The 16437-nt window shown below is 46.3% G+C and overlaps 1 protein-coding gene across 4 annotated transcripts in view; it reads right to left on the bottom strand.

The window, feature by feature from the left end:
* Nrp2 (neuropilin 2) overlaps nucleotides 1-16437 on the bottom strand; it is a 119182-nt gene that overhangs the window by 67717 nt on the left and 35028 nt on the right. For all 4 annotated transcript variants that reach the window (XM_031367701.1, XM_031367702.1, XM_031367698.1 and 1 more), the window contains exons 3-7: nucleotides 13740-13921; nucleotides 7768-7998; nucleotides 6653-6808; nucleotides 4807-4976; nucleotides 2278-2433 (exon numbers count right to left, since the gene is read on the bottom strand). In XM_031367701.1, coding sequence (XP_031223561.1) covers nucleotides 2278-2433; nucleotides 4807-4976; nucleotides 6653-6808; nucleotides 7768-7998; nucleotides 13740-13921 — 895 coding nt within the window. The remainder of the gene's footprint in view (nucleotides 1-2277; nucleotides 2434-4806; nucleotides 4977-6652; nucleotides 6809-7767; nucleotides 7999-13739; nucleotides 13922-16437) is intronic.

Below are 16437 nucleotides of genomic sequence, written 5' to 3'. Positions count from 1 at the left end.
CGCTAGTCCCCTCCTACCTCCTGCCTCCTTGTCATGGCACCAAATCAAACTGCGGCGGTGGACTTTGACAAATCTATTTGGCATGGTTCGCTCAACTATTTCGACCTCAGCGGCCCAGGGAACTTGCACATTAAACACTGCTATGTGGGGGAGACCTGTTAACGAAGAGGCTGAAGAAAGCACCCTTGCAGGGGAGGAGGGCGGGAAGGCCTCTTGGCCTCCCACTACATGCGCAAGGGGGTGAAGGAGCTAGAGACTAATTGGCAGCCTTTCCATTTTCCTTCCTTGTTTTGTTAAGTACCAGGGAGACATCTTTCTAATGGAAAGAGAGAGGGCTTTTCCCTCTGTCCCACTTCCTCTTATATGGGCAAAACTGATCCTTTAGCACAGAAACACAAACAAGACCTCCAAGTTATCCATTGGTTACCGGGGAGAGACATTTTTGCCAAAGGTGGGAAGAGGATGCAGAAGACAGGGAGGATGTATTCAACACAGGAACATTGAAAAGGATCAGTGTGAAGGCTGGAAAGCTCAATCCCGTTCTTAGGAATATCTTCCCTGCAAAATTGAATAGCAGGGATAAAGCCAGGACGGCGTTCTATCAAAATGTGCAGTGCTAAGGTATTTCCAAAAGCAGATTTCCTACAAATGGTGTTTTAAATAGCATCCCAGTCCATCTGTGTGCTTTTAAAATCAGCTTATGCTACAGCATCCCTCTGGCCAGCACTGCTTAGTCATTGAACCTGGACAAGGAGACAGTCAGGGGAGCCTCGTGCTTCTGCCCAGGACACAGTCCTACCTGGCTGCGGGCCCTCACCTGCTAGCTGAGCTCCTGGGTTTTTAGCACTTTCTTACTGAAAATGTGAGTGGAGAGAGAAAACGTGGCTGGAAAGGGAATGAGGTGAGATGAGGACTCAGCTCTCGGGACTTCCCCTGGCCTCCATCGCTGACTCAGTTCCTGCCTCTCATCGGTATCCGGCCTTTCCAAGCTAAGGCAATGGGAGAGCAGACCTAGTCCACGGATAAGGGTGAGGATGTCTGTCCATGGTTCAAGATTTCACATTATTTACTGGGCATGTGAAGCAATGTAGGCTTGTATGTAAGAGAGATCGCTGGTGATATCTAGAAACCATATGAATGGTGCCATGTTACTATGGCGATTTTAGATTTAAAAAAAAAAAAAAAAAACAAAAACCTCACATTTCCTGAGTGAGACTGTCAGCATTATAGGGCAGAATTTTGGAGGTCCAAGGATTCTAAATGTGTGTGTGGTTGTAGAGCTTTGGGACAGTGACAGGGACCAAAGAGATGCCCTCTTGGAAATGCTTATTGGTTGTGGGTACCTTATTTTGATAACTTACATCTTTGCAGACCAGGACCTGATGGGACTGTAACAAAGGGAGAGAAACAGACCTATTTTTAAATCTCTCTTGATTCCCTTCCAATGGAGGGTCAACAGCCTCTGGGATGCCCGGTATGTCTCCTTCACCAGGGCTTTCAGGGGCCACCTTGAGCTGTGTTACCACCACAGAGGCACCTGTCCCCACTCAGGTGTAGACAGCCCATCTCCACCGAGCCCTCCATATGCCAGACGCAGCTCATTGCCAGCTGCAGAAACATAATGCCACGTGTTTTTAAGAATGCCTGAGTGCCAGACACTCATCCCTGCATACAACAAAAGCCTCACATCACCCACGTGGACCACATGTCTGAGAGCTGCAGACACTAAAGGCACAGGCCGAGAGGATTCAATGCCGCCCCACTAATCATGATGGCCAATTCAGATCCCAACCCCCGACAGACAGACAGGATTCTTCTCATTAATTCTTGTCCTGGTTCTTCTTGTGGACACTGGGACTTCCTCTTAGGGTTTATGTCCTTTTATTCCCAGACCTCAGTAACTTCTCAGCTGGCATTTCATGCAGGTTTGTGATTGTTAATCCAGCATGGGGAAAGAGACTCAGGCCATAAACGCTCAATGAGTCCTGCAAGGTGTGGGGAGACTGGGATGAGGTAGGCATTTTTCTCCTTCATTAACAGCCAGGTAATGCTCTGTAAGTCCCCCTCCTTCTCCCTCCTCAGCTTTGCAAATGGCAACAGCAGCCAGGCAGCTGGAGAAATGGAGTTTTCCCCCATCACTTTAACTTGAAAAAAGTAAATTATCAAGGCCAGTGTATCCCTTGCCTCCAACAGTTCTAAAAGCCTTACTAAACAAGGCTCTTCTCCAGCATGGGGTCATCCTGAATCTCTCTGACCCTCCCGGGGAAGCCGACCTACCTTGTGGTTTTTGCCATGCCGGTAGACCATCCAGTCTTCACCGTTTGTGCTAACCTCCAGCTTGTATGATTTGACATAGTAGCCTTTCTGGGTTTCCCTGGAAATGGCTCCCTGTGTTGCAATGGCCGTGAGCATGGTTAGGAAGCGCAGGTCCACCTGGGAAGAGAAGTCAGAGAGTAAGGGGACCACTACTCCCAACAATGTCAGGCCTAGTCTGCAAAGGCAGCAGTTGTCATGCTAAGCTCACAATCCTGGGTGTGTGCTTATAACCATGCAGGCAAGTGATTCCACTGGACAGTTAAAGTCAACTAGTTCTTACCATTATGGACATTTCCCCATGAAGACTGAAGTTTGGTATTCTCTCTCTCTCTCTTTTGTTCTCTCTTGCTCTCTCACTTGTTCTCTCTTGCTCTCTCTTCTTCTCTCTTGCTCTCTCTTGCTCTCTCTCTTGTTCTCTCTTGCTCTCTCTTGTTCTCTCTTGCTCTCTCTCTTGTTCTCTCTTGTTCTCTCTTGCTCTCTCTCTTGCTCTCTCTCTTGTTCTCTCTTGCTCTCTCTCTTGCTCTCTCTCTTGTTCTCTCTTGCTGTCTCTCTTGTTCTCTCTTGCTCTCTTGTTCTCTCTTGCTCTCTCTCTTGTTCTCTCTTGCTCTCTTGTTCTCTCTTGCTCTCTCTCTTGTTCTCTCTTGCTCTCTCTCTTGTTCTCTCTTGTTCTCTCTTGCTCCCCCTCTTGTTCTCTCTTGCTCTCTCTCTTGTTCTCTCTTGCTTTCTCTCTTGCTCTCTCTCTTGTTCTCTCTTGCTCTCTCCCTCTTGCTCTCTCTCTTGTTCTCTCTTGTTCTCTCTTGCTCTCTCTCTTGTTCTCTCTTGTTCTCTCTCTTGTTCTCTCTTGTTCTCTCTTGCTCTCTCTCTCTTGTTCTCTCTTGCTCTCTCTCTCTCTCTCTTTCTCTCTCTCTCTCTCTCTTGCTCATTTTTTGGTTTTCCTTCCACTTGCAAACCTGAATGGATAATATCAAGTTTCTTCTAACTACTGAATACTTAAGACTTATGACCTCTTGTTAACCTATGGTCTGCTCCAGACCATGAAGGCAGAAGTGTCCTAAAAGAACACTGAAAGGCAAAACTCTATTCTGTTCCAGTGTGATCCACTGGAAGGCCCCAGAAGTGACAATCCATAGCTGTCTTTTCAACCTTTATTCTCTCACCTCATTGTGTCTATAATCACTCGGGTCACCAACGGGTCAAAGGGCATGCAGAGTCTGCCCAAGTAATTAGGCTTATGCACCAAGTCCTGACCTTTCACTCTACAAGGAGGACAGCCAACTGTTGAGGTACCTCCCCTCTGACAGTGCCAAACCCATTTGGACATTACTGGATGTTGCTCCTCTGCTGGCTATGGTCTTTCTTAAGGGCAGTCTCTATGTGTGTTACTGTGTGAAAGCTGATAAAAGGCAATTGAGTAAGCACTTCTTGGCTACTCAGTGTGTGCATGGTACCATGAAATAAATATTCAGAAGAAGTGCACAGTGACTTCTTGTACACCAGAAGAGGTAGATAGCAATAATGAAAAATAGACTATTAAGGGGCAAACATAAAGGTATAGAAAATAGACTGTAACCACAAAGAACTTTCTGGAAGCTTTGCAAGATGAAAGGATTTTTGGAGAGGCAGAGGGGAGAGACAGTGACAAATGGCCTGAGAGCTGTGTTCTTAGAGCCTCCGTGGCTCCCTGGCATTTCTAAGCGGTCTCTCTCCCTTCCCTGATGTCTGCAAAGCAGTATCCGTCTTAGAGCAGAGGTCACCATGTCACATCAGAGCTGGGACAGGCTTGTCAATGGGTCACAAGGCTGTCTGTATGTGTCATAAAAGCAGACATTGCCCTGGTGTAGAACTGGCGGATTGTTCTTCCCGTTGACTTATTCCCAGGGGATCAGAGCTGGACCCGTGTACAGTGCAGGAAGATTACTCAACACGAGCTGCAAGACTTGCTCAGGAAGACTGCAAACAATAGTCTGAAAAGACGCTGCCGAGCATCTGGGCAACTTGAGTTTCGTTCCCCGTAGTGACATTTTCCCATGTGTTCTCTGATAGCTATGTGTAAAACCTTCCTGGCAGGCTCCTTCCAGATAGCAAAGATCAGAAGAAGAAGTTGCCATATTCAGCTAGCGCCCAACAAACCTGCCTTCAGGAAAGTGCTCTCCCCACATCTCAGATGCCTTCCTGTGCCAAGAAGGAGGAAGATCTGGAACTATTTATAGAACATTCCTTTGATACCGATAGGGCAAACAGTATCCTGGCCAATCAACTCTCCTTAGGCCCACTAATCCACATAGAGGCAAGGGCAAGTGGTCCTCTTACTCATCACTTTATACCAGCACACAGCACAGAACCTTTTTGGATGGATGATGGATGGATGGATACAATTCTCATGCATCCTATTTTTTTTAGCATCCTCTTTTGACTCTAGCTGAGGGGCCACACCACTATTCCATCAACAGGCACATTCTCTTCCCTCCCCATGAGTATCCGAGTAAGCACCTGGAGATACTCCTTGTTGGAATCCAAGTTGGGGGTCCAGCCGTTGTCATCACCATGGAGCCGACTCTGTTGAGGAGTCCACCTCCCATCAGAGAAGGTGGATGAGGCACTGATCTGTTCATTAGCAATCCGGCCAGACTCCATTCCCAGAGGGACATTGCACTGAAAGTCTGGGGAGTGGAGATTGGTCAAGGGCAGAGTTAGGCGTCTTAACATTAAACGGCTAGGGGCCCCCAGACACTCTTTCCTTCTAGGGACAAGTCCTTACAGGCACTCCCTCATCTTGAATCTAATTATACGTTCACATTTTAAAAACAACTACACTAAGTCACACAGTTAACAACCCCTCTGGGTCTTCAAGGAACTAAATTGGACCTAAAAGAAATTAGATGATAGATAAATAAGAATCATCATATAAATTAAAAATACCACCTAAAACATGAGTGCTGCGGGCTATGGATGCTTTGAGGTGCCAGATGCACCAGCCATGTGGTACAGGTGAACATGACAATTTGGGTGGGCTGAGCCATTGTGGGAAGCCTGGTTTATTAACCCACACCCAGGAGGCACTTCTGCATGTCTCTCTCTTTCAGCCAAGTGTTTCCTGATTTCTGGCATAGAAGACAGACGCTACAAAGTATAAATACCCATCTCTGGGAAACTTCTCCATGAGGCCATGCACACCCCATTGAGTTCCCCTACACTAACTGCCTGGACTGACAGGTCCAGGAGTCTGACCCTGGTCCTATGCCATCAGAGGAAGCGCCATCCTTCTCCTGAATGCTGTGGACCATGATCAGTGTTTGCAGAAGACACATGTTTGATAAAAACCAGTCCACCTCTCTAAGGTATCAAATCTATTCTTCAGCTCTGTGGCTGCAACCGGCCATTTACTGTGCCAGCTATAGCTTGCTCCATGGTTTCTCATGCACTCTTCGGGGACTCTGATGGAAAACATAGAAGCAAGCACTCAGAGCGGAGCATGCTCATTTCCCTGGCAGGTCAGGCTGCTGTGTCAGTAGTTACATGGGTGGTGAGCTGTCTACAACAAACAGTAGCAGGAGTTCCTCAGTTCTTGTCATCGGAAAGTGCTTGGTTCCTTCCCCCCATCCGCCTTCAGGAAATCATTTGTGTCTACAAGCAGCCATGGCAGTGAGTCTGAAACATGGGGCTGGAAGCAGACAGCTTGAAAATGGGCCTCAGGATGGGAGACCAGTGGCTTGAGTGGCAGGTTCCATAACAGCTGGGCTCACCGCAGCACTTCACAAATGCTGCATCCAGTGCCTGGCACTCAGTAGAAGCTCCCAAAAAGCTGTATATCTTGCATGTATGAAGTGGAAGCCACGGGAATGCATGGTCTAGCCAGAGAAACTCTACTCGGAGCTACAGAGCTTTATGTAATATGGAGTTACACATGGCTGGGTTTTTTTTTTTTTTTGTTGTTTGTTTGTTTGTTTGTTTGTTTGACAATGGCCTTTGAGGTCTGGAGATGGAGGAACTGATCTAGACCTGAAAAAGTTAGACAGCGTATGCACCATCCTCAGGACACTTTTCCATCCATGGACAAGGGAACGGAGGCTTGAGATAGTTTTACAACTTTCTCTGGGAATAACTCTTACTTATTTGGTTGGTTGGTTTTATAAGGAAATGAGAGCCCAGATGGACATTGTCCCTTTCCTATTTGTCTTTGCTAGGAAGGAAAACACGGCTCTCCTTGAACTCAGATAAGCACCACAAAGTCTTCAACATTCCTGCCGACTGTTTCCGAAGAGGTCAGCCCTTTACCTGTACCTACACATGTCCCTAATGAGAAGACAGACCAGGGATTCCCAAAAGGTCAACTCACTCTCAGGCGGCTCTTGGTGGACCAAATAGTAACGTGCCGAGAAGCCATCCTTGGCTACTGCCATGTCTGTGTGAAAGGTCAAGGAGAGGATCCCCGTGGACGAGCGGAGTTTGGAGGGTGTTTTCGTCCCACAGTACTTGCCAATCAGGGGCCCAACTGGACATAGGAGACAAAGAGTAATCAGAGAAATCACAAATTGGCTTTCAATGTTTTCTCCCTTCATAACATTGTGGACCTCGCTGCCAATGCCTTGATGTAAAAACTGAAGGTGTGCTTGGAGAATAATGTTTGATATTTCCCCTGAGCATTAAAAAGTGCTTTTCCCTGAGCTGGCTTTGTTCTTTGTTCCATCCCTGAGGAGTGGGCCAGAAGGTATCATTACAGTATCTGTTCTACAGAGGAAGAAATTGAGTTTCAGAAGGTCAGGTGACATTTCCCTTTTCACATTACTAGGAAATAGCAGAACTGGGACCCAAACCCTGCTTGCCTGCCTAAATCTTACTCTTTCTTCAAGACGAAATTGCTCCTATGTACCAGGTATCCTTTACATTAGAAAATACTTAGAACAACCATAAAAGATGAATAATTTGGTTTTTTTCCAATACTGATTACACGATCTGTGTTGGTCCTTTGTCTGATTTATAGATATGCTCCTCTTGGCTATAAATGATTGCTTTTCAATATCCATGACTATATTAATAGTAATAAAATAATAATACTCATGATAATAGTGATGATAGGTCATTTCCAAGACAACATACTGAGAGGTTCACTTGGCTGGGTTGTACAGCAGAGAAATTCAAGTGCAGTCAGTCTGGCTTTAAGTCCTTCTATATGGTCACAACATATGATAATTGATTCACTTCTATCCTAATAACTTGTGTAGAAAGGATCATCACCTATAGTTTTGCAGTCTTTGATGGTTAATCTCAGTTTTCAACTTGATGAAATTTAGAATCACCTTAGAGACAGTGCTTTGGGTATATCTGTGGGGGATTGCTCTGACTGGGTTAACTGAAGTGGGGAGATGTGCCCACTTTGGGTGCTACTAACCCCTAGGCTCGGGTCCTGACCTTTATAAGAAGAAAGTGAGCTGAGCATAAGCATTCACTCACCATGTGGAATGCCATCCCAGATGTCCAGCCAGTCATATTTACAGTCTCCTTCCCCCACTTGTAGAGGGTCATGCTCCAGGTCAAAGGTCAGGAACTGTAGGATGATTTCCATCCTGGGTTTGGCCAGGATGGTGAAGGTACAGTCCAGATTGTGTGGATACTTCTCTGGAAACCCTGGAGATTCAATGGTCCCATTGGGGCTTGTAAAGTTCTTGGAACAATCTTCAGAGCCTGTGTGCCAGAGAGAGAGAGAGAGAGAAAGAGAGAGAGAGAGAGAGAATTAGAGAGTAACCCTTCTCTGCTGTCTCCTCTGCCTTTGGGTTATTTAAATGTTTGTGTCTATGTCTCCCTACTCACAAGGACTTTATTTCTGCTCAAGTGGCCTTTGGAGCAGCACATCCTTGCCCTCTATGTTTCAAGTCCTCAAGCCAGCCTCCCTTTTGGACAGAAATTAGGGCAGTGTGGCCGATTGCTTTAAATATCAGAGTAAAAGCAATAGTCGAGGGATTGGAGGGTAAGAGGTAAAGAGGTGTGTGTGTGTGTGTGTGTGTGTGTGTGTGTGAGAGAGAGAGAGAGAGAGAGAGAGAGAGAGAGAGAGAGAGATCTTGAAAGAGGAACAGAGTCTTCTTTCTCAATTACTCAGCTGCTCACTCCAGAATGTAAGTTATTTCAATCCTTAAGGAAGGCTTGCTGGTTGCCAGCAGAGAAAACAATGTTATCCCTTATTTATTGCTGACCTCAACACTAGCCTCTATTGTACCCTAGCCAGCTAAGTGCCCCTTCTCCCTCCAAGTTCCAAGGTGCCTCAGGGGAGGGGCAAAGGGGAGCCGGAGCCTCATTCATGTCCTGACTGTATTAAAACGGGCTGCTCTGTAGTGGTGGGACAATTAACAATCGTGGTTTTTTAGCCGGTGGATCACAGCAGGGCGTTGGGGATGTTAAAGGCCGTTAGGGTGGTGAGTCTGGAAAAATGCAGCAGTGTATTGACATTTGGAAGGCTTCTGGTGTCTTTGTGGTGGGGATGGCCTTGTTTCTCTCCTAAGCGCTTGGGTTAGCTTTCTGGGGCTGTATCCTGATGAAACATGACACACACTCACACACTCACAGCCTGCTGCAAGCTGGGGCAGCAGCAGCAGGAGCACTGAGAGGATTACAGCCACCACAACCCCAGACCTCGAGCTGGAGTCTTAGTAGAGGAGCCCTGGCACTTTAAACCCAGCAACTCTTGGCTCTGGGCAGAGCCAGGGATGGCGCCTGGAAGCACAGAGACCCAGCATATACACAGAGCAAGAATGGGTACAAGTTAGTGACGAGGATGCAAATGCTGGCAATTACAGTAGTTTTTGTTCACTGCGTTTGGATTTTTAAATAAGTAAAGGAAGCAGGATTTACAAAGGGGATAATAGACATTCTAAGCACGAAGAAAACAACAGCAACAACAACAACAACAACAACAACAACAACAACAACAACAACACAGAAATACTCAATAAACCAGGTGCTTACTGGCAGGAAGTGCCCTCTGGGGATCACACTGAAATATAACTGTGGGATGTCAATATGCTGATCTTAGCCCACAGCAAAGACATCTTTATCTGAGGCTCCTGTAGCAGGGCCTCCTGCAAGTCTCTTTATGGATGATGACTTTCTGGAAAGCCGCAAATATCTAACTTGCAGAAGGTATCATGCAAATAAGTATATGTGGATTTGGGGTAGGCTCGTAACTTTCTGTAGCTCGGGCAGTGTAGGAAATCCCCAGCATCTACAGCTATATCCATGGATTACTTCCTCTCCGTTGTTATTGCTGCACCTAGGGTTGTGTGGAGAATGAGGACCAGGAGCAAGAAAGACCCTTCCTGGGTTATTGGAGCTCTAGGGGCCACATCTCAGAGGCCTCACCTTTCACTCAATGGCGCAGTGGCCGGGATGTCCCAACATTGCCAGTGGGCAGCTAGCTTGGGTGGGATGAGCTGGGGTGCTCCCCCCTCTTCCTCAGCTTTGTTTACCACCAGGCAGCAAACTCCTGAGGGCTTCCTCAGTGGCCTGGGATGATGTGATTTAGGAAAGCCAGGCCAGCTGGCTGGTCTTCAGGGGGCCAAGAAGAATTTTGAAAAGGTTAGAGTTTAAGGCCGCTATGCAGATTTCTTCACAGCGCACACAGGGAGCCTCACACAGTGCTGGATGGAAATCAAGTCTCTGTTCACAACTGACTTGAGAGTTAGCCTCTCGAGAGTCCCCTCCTAGAGCTGGCTCTATTGTCAAACTTTTAGAAGGCATGGGGACTCGGCACCTCCTTGGGAGTTGGGAATTTATGATAGAATCTTTGATCCTTGTCATCCACGGGGGAACAAAGTGTTTGAACAATGGACGTGTAGAGCCTAATGTGGGCCCTGGAGAATGTGAGATTCTAAAGCATTCTGTTTCGGGATCCTCAGGTCTAGCATGTAACTGGAAGGGATTTTTCAACGTTAAGTACTTAAGGTCAAACAAATAACAAACAAACAAACAAAAAACAACAGTGCATGCCTGACACATGGTTAGAAATGGATACATTCTCCGGCTGTCCTGAGGGAGGTGAGAAGACATTATTGTTTTATTCTTTGCAAGCAGAAAAAAAAAATCAGTCATCTTTTTAAATTACGTATTTGTCTCTAGTCCTACCATGGTCAAAGCACCTGAATAGCAACTAAAAACTCAAGGTCAAAAAGGGAAATGGAGCAAACTTTGAGTCTTGCAGAAATCTGACTAATTCACAATCCTTTCCTGCAACATGTGAAAAGGACAATTTTGTTTTTAATAGTCAGCTGATAAACGTTTATGTTGATTTGATGGTAAGATGACTCTGGAGGTTTGAGCCAGTGTGATGGTTCATACCTGTCATCCAAGCACTGTAATCCTAGGATCCGGAGGCAGGAGAACCACCATGAGTTCTAGGCAAGCCTGAGCTTCATATTGAATTCTAGGAGAGTGTGGGCTACAGAGTGAGACACTGTCTCATAAAACAGCAGAACAACACAAAACTGAAGTTGTGGGGCCTGGACTGTAGGGAATGATTCCTTCCCAAGGGCTTTGGCATGCAGAATAGTTTACATTCTGGAAGTGGAGGAGGAGGAGCCTAACCCAGACAAAGATAAGGAAAATGCTAAGGCCTATCTGAAGTCAAGCTTGACTACAGGTGGCCATGTCAGGCCTTTATCTCAGGGGCTCAGAATACTGACCATTCCTCTTCCTGTGGACAAGTCCCACAATTTCATTTTCAGAAATGCCACTGAATAATGGACATGGGAGAGAAATTTGGATTTTTGAATTTCTGCTAAACGAACATCAGAAAAGCAACAAACACTTCCGACTGATTCTGTTTCCGGAGTCACCTTTCAAGTTCTTCTAAAAAAATTTCTTTCCTTATTTTGTTCCAGGTTTGGTGACTTCAGATTGTTTCGGTTTGCAACTTTTTCTTGACTTTCCCCCTTCCAGGTGACACAGCCTGGTGAAATAGACACCATTTGGGGTAGACATGACCTTCCACTCCAGCCGTAGGCTCTGTGGGTCCCAGCCTGAGGGTGCATGTGTCTCTGTAACTCTTGAGCAGAGCCTGAAGAAAGGCAAGTTTCCAGGGCCTTCTGTATGGCTGTTTGCGTATCTGTGTTTACAGTTTCCCCTCTTTCTTTTTATGAATCTGACTGGCAAACACAGCTATGTTTGTTTGGGTTTCTTCAGCGTGTCCATCCATTTCTTTCATCTTCTGTGGATGATGTAAACTTCGTAAACTGTGTATTTTCTCACAGGACTGTAACCATGGAAATAGGGACACAAGGCAAGGCACCTACCTAGAAGAATATATATCTTCTGAAACATTTTGGTTTTGACTTTCTCTCTCTTGTCCATTCGTATTTATAGGAGTGACTTTCATACCGAGAGCTACTCTTCCTGATGACCCCGAGGGGGGCCCTGGACTTTCTTTTACATACTCCCAGCCCTGTGCTTCGGGGCTGTCACTCACTAGAGTATCTCTTCCAGTGGACATCCCCCTCCTTACAGTGGGCCCATTGCTCCAGGTTCAAGGCACCTACATACCTTAGCTGGCACTAAACTTTTACGCTCCTCACAGACTTGCTGCCTTATTTAAAATTCTACTTCTGCCTGTCATTTAAATAGCAGACTGCGCCAGGAATCTCTCTTGTGTGTTATATCTTTTAATGCCCTTCTTTCAGATTTGTGTGAGGGATAGAGTTAACATCCTCTTTTTTTTTTTTTTCTGGGGCTTTCTGGAGAGTGTGGCACCATGCTTTGGGGAGCACTGAGATATGAACCATAAGACCAGAGATAAGTTTAAAGGCCCTTAGGAGGTCCTGCGCAAGCTGATTTCCTTCTGTGGTTGAGCTGAGCGATGAGTTGGCACCCAAGAGTCCTTGCTCAGCATTCTTCAGTTGTATTTTCAATACAGTGACAGTGACTTGCGCCTTCACATACACTCAAAGTACAGTTTCCTTTTGATGTCACCAGAAATACAGATGGTGTATCCATGTGATAAGGGTTTATCTGTCTTTCCCACAAGCCAAGGACAAGAAATCTGCCTCATTCCTTCTTTCTCTCACACTCTTAGAAGAGGATTCCCTTGGTACACTGATCTGCACCTTGCACTGGGACTTAAAGAGTAATGGATCCAGCTATGCAGGGGGCTCACAGCAGCCCCAGCCCAGGCCACATAGGTCAGTTCTGGAGAGTTTATCATGGCCAGAAACATGAAAGGGCGTGGCAGATGGGCCATCTTAGGTCTCTCTCCTCTGAGAGCTTAGGCTCCCAACTCTGACTGCTAACCACACCCCATCTGATTCCATCTCTGCAGGCAGACAAGTCCAACAAATATTTAGACAGAGTGGATATAAAAAGTGTGTTCAACAGCCACCACTTCCTTCCAAGAAGTGTTTAATGAAAAAAAAATAGGCTACATCATGAATAGTTCTCCCTGCACTGAACTTAACAGGGGCCACCAGACTTGGGTTTCTCAATGATGGGATGACAACTTCTCCTGAAATCAGACTCCATGTTGGAATTACAGAAGTTGGGCTCCTAAAGAAAGGAAACACTCAAATATGGAGAGAGGTCTTCTAGGGAAGATTGCCCTGAGTGGGCACGTGAGTGGGGAGCAGGACCCCATCCCTTCCTTAGCCATAGTGAGAACTGGCATGAGACAGAGAGCCCATCTCTGGAAGAGCAAAAGTGTGGCCCTAACACAGCATTCAGATGAGAACTATTCTACTGAGCCTCAGACGTTAGCCCTGCCCATAAAGGCCCAGAGCACCTAATGAGATGCATAGGCAGGCCCCAGCAGTCAACTCAAAGAAGTGTTATGTTTTCTGCCCTGGTTTCCACTAACTTTCAGTGGCTTTTCAGGGCGTCTGATTCCCCAGCATATGGGAAATAGGAGTTCAGTGTATAGGGGTGGTAAGACAGATTGCCAAGGAGGAATGTCTAGGAGTCATAATTTAATTTAAAAGCAGTGACTGACCCCATTCTGGGGGTCGTGGTGAGATCTTTAGAAATCCTAAACAATGAAAAGATTATATCCTCCAGCCCCATGTAATTCCAAATAAAGACAACATTAAACCATGAAGTGGTTAGGATGAAGTTCAACCAAGTTCAACCATGAAGAGCAGCTTGATTTAAAAAACACAAAAATCCAATTCTTCTAAGAGATGTTCTTATATGTACACCACCCCCAGCCCCTCCTCCTATGCTGGTGCTACATCTATCCCCTCAAATTGGAAGTCGATCGACCTGCCTTTTATTATCAAGGCATTACCAGATTGTCCTCAGACCTTCCCAGGATCACTTTAGGTGTCTCTTACCCGGCCACCATAGACAGGCCAGATGACTAAAACCCTCACTACCTGATACCATCCACCTACTAGGGCTTCTCTCTATGTTCCACCTAAGACACCCATCTATGGCCTCTACTCAACCCCACTAACCTGTTTTGAAGATCTCATAGCGTAGAGAGAAACCTGCCCCCTGCCGGGCGTAGTCTGAGGTGAACTTGATGTATAACACGGAGCCGGAGGAGATGATGGTGGGCGGGGCAATGTTCCCACAATGCTTGCCCAGGAGGTCAGCCGACTCACTGTCCCCATCCCGAATCTCAATGAAGTCATACCTAGGTGGGGACAGCAAAGAAGAGAACAGTTGAGAAGACCTGGGAAGGACCTTTATCCTCTTTTGGCTCTCCCTAGTCTTTTGTAGACATTCAGGTGTCACAGACCGATCAACAAAGGACACCGTACTTGCTTTGGCACACAAACACAGCCACAGGAAGTTGCTTTGTTCAAGCTACGGTGAATGAGTGCATGGGTGGGAGGCCTTATCTCTTGTTCACAGACGAGCAATTGCATCATTCCATTAGGATCTCAAAGCGAGCATTGTTTTGTTTTGTTTTGTTTTGCCCCCCTTGGGTAGCAGTAGCATCCTTTTTATTTCTATTGTGACCTCTCTAAATCTTTGTCTCTCCTTAACTCTGTCATTGCAAGTTACTGAAATGCTTTGAGCATCAATGCCTTCCAATGGAACAGGAGGAGAAAAATAGCTGCTCCAGTGTGCTGACGTGAAGATGGGATGAAAAATTACATGTCAGGAACTGGTACCCTGGGGACGGTTCAGAGGTGTTTGTTCTCCTGTCCCCTAGCCTGTTTCAGTTTTCTCCTGGGCCGTCCCCTCTCACTCTTGTTTTTAATTGGCAGTCTCCGCATCTGTAGTTCACCTTCTTCCCCGAGCTGCTCCTACAAAGTTCCCACTGGCGCTGTCTAGTCAACAGGACTTCAAAAGACATCAGCACTAAATCAGATAAGGCAATAAAAAAGTCCTCCAAAGCCTGGTGTCTCCCTGGGGACTGACTGTGTCTGCATACCCGCAACTAGTAGCCTTTTAAGAGATAGGGGCTACCTGGTCTCCCCCAAGTTGCAGCCTGTGCTCGCTTCAGGCTGAGTCCATTGAGCCTGGCATGGGGTATAGATGGGGTATAGATGTCTCCCAGTCTTCCTTGGCCAGGTTCATAGACTGATTTTAAAAAAAAAAAGTCCCTCTTCTTTCTGATAGACACATTGTTTTCAGCTGGAACGCATGCCCAACAAATGATCCTGTTTGCGTTCCTTCTAAGCTTCCAGTTGCTACTTACATCACAGAGCTGAGGTGCAAATGTCCTCCCAGACAAGAAGAAACAGAAGTTTCTTCAAAAACCATCCATCTCCCCATCTCTCCTCCCCCTCTCAGTATTTTACGTCAACCTGTACAAATAACACATAGGAAATGTCTTCCTTGTGGGCAAGGAAAGGGATTGACAATGTAGCCCTCCCTGGGATGTGGCCTCCAGCTCTTGTAGCACTGGTCTGTGGGGGCTGGCTGTCTGCACAGGTGGTTGGAGAAAGTTAGAGGGGCCTGAGGCTTCACTTCAACCTCGGGGAACCTGTCTTTCAGATGGCTCAGCCACTTCAGAATAAAGAGGCCTGTAAAGGAAGGCTAAGGAGCACAGTTTATCCTGAGGCCCTGGAGGGTTGGGCTCCTGCAACCAAAAGAATGACTGGTGCTGGATCTCTGGAGAGATCTGGAGATGGTGTGATAGAGGTTTCCAACCGGAGCTCTGGAGAGATAGCCAGACTAGAAAGGCCCCAGGGTAGGGTGGGGGGATCTGCTAAGGTCTGGAATTTTTCAGTGTGAGAGATAGTACTGACTTTGAAAGGAAGCTTCCTCAATTCCAAAACAAAAGTGAAAAGACACTTGGTTTGAGGGGAAATTCCCCATTTCTTCTGGAAAGCCCCTCTACGCCCTTCCATGGTGAGTTAAATCCTGCTGAGTAGTCACAGTCAGCTGAGTGCTGGTGTGCTCTGCTGTGTGCACACAAGTCAAGCGGCCCCTCCTCACGCCTCACTCCTCACTCACAAATATGCATTTGTAAAATAAAGTGGATAAGTAAAATTTAGTGACTACATCCACTAAAAACTTCTAAAAGAACTAAGAAAATTAAGCTTTGATTCTTTCTGGGACTCAAAAGCCAGGGGAAAGAGGGCTGAGGAAATGGCTTAGAGGGTATGTGCTTGCTAGATAAGCATGCGGGCCTGACTAAAAGCCCCAGAAGCCAGGTGAGGCTGGATACCGTAGAGTATGTCTGTAATCCCACTGACCCTATTGTGAGACCAGAGGTAGAGATAGGAGATGCCCCGGACCCTGGCTCAAACAAAGGCTGAGGCCCAAGATTGTGCTCTGACTTCACACATGCACTATGGGGCACCAGCACCTTCATGTGTGTATGTGTGTGTGTGTGTGTGTGTGTGTGTGTGTGTGTGTGTAATCACACACAATACACACAAATACTTTTAAAATGAAGATATAACAGTAAATGAGAGATATTAGGAGTGTTCTCCTTCAGTTATGAGTTTTGCATGACTGAACCTCATCTGCATAAAGAGTTACTACAGTGTCTGGCACTCGGTTTGTGCTTAAGAAAGCTAACTGGTTTGTCAAATTCTCACACCCCCATTTTGGAGGCAAAGAGGTTGAGCCATGCACATCGATGATGACTCTCTGAAGAGTGAGAGATCCAGGAGTAGCAGTTCAGTGACTGTGGAAATGGAAGCACTTCAAACGTTTGGAAGGTACCTTTTTCCTTTTTTTTTTTTTTTT

Source organism: Mastomys coucha, unplaced genomic scaffold (genome assembly GCF_008632895.1).
Source record: "Mastomys coucha isolate ucsf_1 unplaced genomic scaffold, UCSF_Mcou_1 pScaffold14, whole genome shotgun sequence".
In the NCBI taxonomy this organism is placed as follows: Eukaryota; Metazoa; Chordata; class Mammalia; order Rodentia; family Muridae; genus Mastomys; species Mastomys coucha.
The sequence above is the reverse complement of the archived record's forward strand: the minus strand, read 5'-3'. Positions and strand labels throughout refer to the sequence as shown.